Genomic DNA, 6,309 nt, shown 5'->3' on the forward strand with positions numbered 1-6,309 from the left:
CAGATCAGCTCAATTAAAATAAATACGTTTGAACTGCAATACCACACACAACCTGAGGACAGGTGTGGCGCTGTTTTTGGAGGAACGATGACATTTTAGTTTTTTTTAAACCTGTGCAATCCCTTCTAATCATTGTATAATAAAAAGTTCTAAAGCTCTCTAGTGGACTTTGGGTTCCCAATCCTCACCATTTTCAAGATCTCTGCTTGCTGTCAGGGCATGAAACATAAGAGGCTAAGAACCCCACACAGACCTAATACTTTTCCGAAATGAGTGTTTGTTACTATTACATCCAATCTAGATAATCTTGTGTAAGTCAAATACAGCAGCAGTACAAATCTCTCTCCTGTCCTGATCGTTTGTTACAATGTATCAGTGCAGGTAAAACGTATCAGACTGGGAGTCCAGACTGGAAATAATTGTAACAAACCCACAGCTGTGAGATGTGAAAATCTCTCCTTAACTAAAACACGAGCGATAAGAATCATTTCTCGGGGAAGAGTTTAAGAAAAATTAGTTTCCATTTTATTTCAAGACCAAAAAGAAGAATAAAAAGAAAATCTGCGACTGATGAGAATGTGAGCGGCGGCCGCTGCATCCAATGAGAATCTGAATATCACCAGGAACCCATCCCCCGATCCGGCGTCTCCACTTTCACTTGTCCTTCTCTTTCTGTTCTTTCTCCTTCTTCGCGCGCTCGATCTTGGCTTCTTCCGCCTCGTGAAGTTTGATCAGTTCCTCCACCTCCTTCTGTTTCAGGACCCGGATTTTCGTCTTCCCGTTCTCACGTGTTAAGGTGGCGATCTCGACTGAAACGGGAAGGAATTCAGATATTTAAAGGGAAGTCGCGTCCTGCGATGGTGACGCCTGCACAGCGCGCTAAAACAATACTAAAGACGTAGCGCTCGGCGGCAGAATTATCCTGGAAAGTTACGGCCAATCCCTATATATTAGAAGGATCCCTTGACAATAAGCAGATCACAAAGTTTCCCCCTGCTGGAACCTTCAGTGATCAGCTGTGATCTGTGGGGAAACGTGGCAGTAAGTGTTCAGTTTCCCTGCAGCGCCACCACAGGAGAAGTGAAGTATCACACAGTCTCCATTCATATCAATGAGTTGTCTGTGTAATGCAGGACAGGACAGGTCCTCCAGACACGCTCTATGTAACCGCTCTCCATTCTGACCGAGAGATGAGGATCCTGAGCAGAGGACCCCGATATTAACTCAGAATTCACTAATAGGGGGTATGTAAAGGGGTTTTCAAAAGTGGACCATCCCTTTAAATAAGGTCTTGATTAATCATAGAGCAAGCTGTTGCTAGGAATGATTTCCCTGACATTCTCATTGAACAAATTGGTTGTTACGCAGTTTATCCATAGCAACCAGACTGTCAGACAGGCTTTTCATAGTTTGATTGATGCTGTGCAGACAGTAGAGAAAGGGAAAATCAGCCCGGCAGCATGACACCATGTCACCCCCTCTCTCAGGATGCGGTCTGTCAGCTGGAAAATCCCTTAAAAAGGTGGAGCACATGTATGATGGGTCACGGGTGTGAAGTCTAACGTATTATATATATTTATGTGAGGCATTTAAACATTTTTTGCAGATATTGCTGAAGTTAAAGGGGTTCTCCAACGAGGCAGGTCATAAAAGTATTACAGGTGGAGGCCCCTCATTTCAGAATATGAGAGAGTCCCCGCCGCACGTGCACAGCCACCGACTATATAATGAAAGGGACCAAAGACAAATGGGAGCGACCAAGTGTTTCCCACATTCCCATTCATTATATACAGTGACCGCCCCCCCCCCCCCAAACAGGACGTTTCACGTGAACAGGGAGACTCCGTCGTGAAATCGAATTATGTAAAAAGTTTGATGAATTGCAGCGTGACCAGGAGGTTGCTGTTGACTGATCCCACCACTTTCAGAGCACCTGAATATGGAGGGCGACATGAAACGTTACAAGGCAGAAGCGGCCGTCCATGCTGCGCGCTCACCTTTCTCCGCAGACAGTTTACTGACGTCCATCGTCTTGTTGAGAACTTTAACGGCTAAAGCCAGCGCCGACTTCAGGGTCATGTCTCCCTCCTTGAAGTCTTGTTTCAGCATCGAGACTGCAGCCTGCGGGCAGAGCAACAACATCTCACAAGGGGAATAATATCAAGCTTTCTAATATCATTTGTGTTTCAATTTCCGGATCTGATTGCTGTCAGTGAATGGGAACAACCCTGTACTGATCCGTTGCCGAAAGCTCATTTGTAGCGAGTCCTGCACCCATGTCAGATGACGTGATCAGGACAGATTTTCAGCCTCTGGATGTAAGCAGGTATGTTCCCATTCACTGACAGCAAACAAATCTGAACTGGTGAAGAATCAAAACAAAGTCTATTAAAAACGTACAGAACTTTTCATTGTATAATGATATGACAACTGTGGGGGGGGGGGGGTCTATAGGCAGGACCCCCCCCCCAATAATATAAGACGTAACGGCTTACCGCGCTGTTGTTGCCGATACAAGTGGCTTTCCATCCCCCGTAGTTCCCGCTTGGATCGCTCTGATACAGCTGAAAACCGTAATGCTTGTCCCAGCCGATGTACAGGAGGGAGACGCCGAACGGACGCTTCCCTGAGGAACACAAATAAACTCATCACAATCCGTCCACGGACGGCGCACAAAAGTCGTGACCGCACATTCACTAAACATCAACACCACGCTCACTGATTGGCTCCAGTTCTCCGCCAGCAGCCTGGGTAACACGTTCAGGTTGGGTCATCACCTTAAAGGAGAAATACCAGACCTGTCCGTTACTCCCAGGGCTTGTGGTCACTGGTGTGATGCCTGCAGATCCTCTGCTCGTGTGTCCATATGACAACACTTTTTCTCCTAGGTTCCGGCTACATTCAGCCTCATCATAGGGACCGCGTGTGAATCCAAATCACCATTAATGTCCACCCGGAGGCGCGCAGGGCTGGACGCGGAGGCGCGCACGGCTGGACGCGGAGGCGCGCACGGCTGGACGCGGAGGCGCGCACGGCTGGACGCGGAGGCGCGCACGGCTGGACGCGGAGGCGCGCACGGCTGGACTCGGAGGCGCGCACGGCTGACCAGGCTGAACAGCAGGTAAACCATTAATAAGCACTTCTGGGGTTCTCCAGTGATTACCGGGCGCAGTTATCTCCAGCCGCTGAGTCTATAATGAACAACTGAATGAACACAAGTGAAGGGGGGACCTCTGATGTCCAAGGTGGACTCCTACCGGGTGAATGGGGGTTCCGCGACCCCCGTCCTGCACTCTGAGACGACTACATCCAGGCAGAACATGGACAGACAGACCCGCTCGCTCTATTGAAGAATATTGGAGTCAAGTTTGCGTAATTTGGTTTCTGTAACTCCCATAGAATCCAATGCAGAGAGGCTGACACCAGATAACACAAGAATAATCACCTCCAAACTGCGTGTACGCCTGTTTAATGTCGCACAGGGCGGTCACCAGCTGCTCACATGGGATGGGCTCCTGGTACTGAAGAAGATACCTGGGACACGGGGGGCAAAAAGGGAAAATTAATCACAACCTGAAACATTTCCGGCGCCACAGAATTAATCATAACATCCCCCCCCCCCGCGGCCATATTACTACCAATCCCGGGAAAATTCCCACCGTGCCGAATATGTACTCCATCCAATCAGCATGCAGCTCTCATTCTGCAACCCCTGTGCGATCGCAGGGTGCAGGGCGGCAGCACGTTTAGCTCACAGAGGATTGTCTTGATTGAATACAATTGTAGCAAACCCTCAGCTGTGGGAAGTATTAGCTCAGGTTTTTTTTAGCCTCTGGGTGTTAACAATTATGTTCCCACTCACTGGCAGGAAGCAGAGATCTTTAAAATGGTGAGGAGTTACACAAATAATTAGAAAACCGTCTCTAGATACAAGTTTCCTGGGTGGGACATGTGACCTGCGCCGTGCGTCATGTGACTCCATCTCTCTTACCTCTGAGCAATGAGTCGCAGTTCATTGGTCAGGACGTTGGCGTCGGATGTGATCCCGGCCACGCTGCACGCCATGTCACTGAAACGACAGCAGAAGCGGGGGAGGGGTTAGTGTCTCCGCCTCCACAGGTAACTCGCCATCTTGGAAATCGCGGCTTCGCACGACTTACTCGTTTAATTTGTATATTTTCTCAGAAAAGAAAACCTCGTCCAGGAGTTTGTGGATGTTCCGTCTCTCGGCCGCCAGCAGGACGCCGTCATTGGCCAAAATGCCCAGGCAGGTGCCGGCGTGTCCGATGGCTTCCATGGCGTATTCCACCTGATAGAGGCGACCTGCGCAAAAAAAAACAAGCCAGTGACGTCAACCGGAAACTACGGACAGGAGCCGCCGATATATAGAGAACTCCGGTAATCCGGCAATCGGTAATGGCTTCTATCTCTAGATGTTAAACCCGTAACAAATTTACTGCACATTTTAGACATTTTCGCAGATTTGGCGCAATTTGTATCCCCCCGGACTTATCACTAATTCTAGTTTATAGGGAGAATATCCGGAAGAAGCGACTACAACGAGGCAGCAATGATGAGAGTGCGACTGCTGCGAAGGGAAAGTGAAAGTAACTGCAGGAGAGCAGCCGGGGAGGTGGAGCAGGATTTATTACCCACCCTCCGGTGAGAAGATCGTCGTCCTGGAGTCGTATCTTCGAGACTAAAAAAAAAAAAAAAAAGAAAACAGAGAATGAGGCGGAGGGAGGAGCCTGAGCGATGCAGCGGGAAGAAAGTTGTCAACCATGAAAAGTCTCCCCTCCCCCCCCCCGATCTGCCCGCATATAATCTCACCATTGTGGAGTTTTCGTTGCGCGGTCACAATATTCAGCTGAGGCTCCTCCTACTGCGACAGAAAGCGTAAAATCAGATATAATGTGTACAGAGAGTAGTATTTAAAGGGGCAGGGGTCAAAGAGGGGGGGCTAGTTATATAAAGGGGCGGTGGTCAAAGAGGGGGGGGCTAGTCATATAAAGGGGCGGTGGTCAAAGAGGGGGGGCGCTAGTCATATAAAGGGGCGGTGGTCAAAGAGGGGGGGCTAGTCATATAAAGGGGCGGTGGTCAAAGAGGGGGGGCGCTAGTCGTCATAGAGGGGGGCTAGTCGTCATAGTAGGGGGGCTAGTCGTCATAGAGGGGGGGATAGTCGTCATAGAAGGGGGGATAGTCGTCATAGAGGGGGGCTAGTCGTCATAGAAGGGGGGCTAGTCGTCATAGAGGGGGGGATAGTCGTCATAGAGGGGGGGATAGTTGTCATAGAAGGGGGGATAGTCGTCATAGAGGGGGGCTAGTCGTCATAGAAGGGGGGCTAGTCGTCATAGAAGGGGGGCTAGTCGTCATAGAGGGGGGCTAGTCGTCATAGAGGGGGGCTAGTCGTCATGAAGGGGGGCTAGTCATCATAGAAGGGGGGCTAGTCATCATAGAAGGGGGGGCTAGTCATCATAGAGGGGTAGTAGTAATGACAGCAGTAGTAGTGGATACAGGGGGTGGCGGGCCGGCAGTGATGAAGGGCTCCTTCATTGTCATGGTTACTCCTCACCCTCCTCCCTCACTTCTGCCGACTTCCCTCGGTCCTCTCTCCCCGGAGAGCTGATTGGGCCGCCTCCCAGTACTCACCTTTGGGTCTGTGCTCTCCGGGAACCACTATACGATACTACCGGTAAGAGCGCTCAGTCATGGCACACAGACACAAACCAACATGGCCGACGCCGCGCATGTCCAGTACGCTGGCAACCGGATGGAAGTGATGACGTAATTCAGTGGGCGGAGAAAAGGGGTTGTGTCCGCCATCTTTGAAATGGGTAAAGCTGCCCTTGTATTCAAGCAGTGTAAGTGAATGTACAGCCACCAGCCTGCTGCCCCCACAGTATTGGTACTGTTCTCTAATAATAATACTGATAAATTATACGTGTCTTTTATAACGAGTAATATCATACATTTTTCTTTTCTGCCATTATAAAATTCACACATGGAATTAATCTACAGAAAATGTACAGAAATTATGTAAATACAATACATCTGTATTCACAGGTTGCTAGTGGAAACAGTCAGCAATCTTGTCAACAGTCCTGCCTCTACAGCATTCTTACCAACTCCTGCAGTATATCAGGGAGCCTGCTGGATAATCGGGGAGACGTCCCGGACTCCTGGAAGATGGGCGCCAAATACCTGTCCTTGTTCCTGCAGTCCCCTGCACTGCTGAGCTCAAGTGTCCGCAGAGTCCCGGGGTCTGGAGTCAGCGGGCGCAATGTTTCCTTATGCCCCGCCCATTTATAT

General features: G+C 49.6%; 1 protein-coding gene across 2 annotated transcripts; it reads right to left on the reverse strand.

Moving 5' to 3' along the window:
• Positions 1-502: 502 nt before the first annotated feature.
• PSMA4 (proteasome 20S subunit alpha 4) lies at positions 503-5,758 on the reverse strand. 2 transcript variants are annotated; one of them, XM_075832706.1, is made up of 9 exons: positions 5,650-5,758; positions 4,831-4,882; positions 4,657-4,699; positions 4,161-4,323; positions 3,992-4,069; positions 3,446-3,534; positions 2,496-2,626; positions 1,998-2,121; positions 503-809 (listed from the first exon to the last, which is right to left on the reverse strand). In XM_075832706.1, the coding sequence occupies exons 2-9, from the start codon at positions 4,831-4,833 to the stop codon at positions 655-657; spliced, it is 786 nt and encodes a 261-aa protein (XP_075688821.1). In that variant the 5' UTR covers positions 4,834-4,882; positions 5,650-5,758; the 3' UTR covers positions 503-654. The 2 variants fall into 2 exon arrangements, with proteins under 2 accessions (XP_075688821.1, XP_075688822.1); XM_075832707.1 differs by having other exon boundaries at positions 4,831-4,879; positions 5,650-5,756.
• Positions 5,759-6,309: the final 551 nt, after the last annotated feature.

This window comes from Rhinoderma darwinii, chromosome 7 (assembly GCF_050947455.1).
Source record: "Rhinoderma darwinii isolate aRhiDar2 chromosome 7, aRhiDar2.hap1, whole genome shotgun sequence".
NCBI lineage: Eukaryota > Metazoa > Chordata > Amphibia > Anura > Rhinodermatidae > Rhinoderma > Rhinoderma darwinii.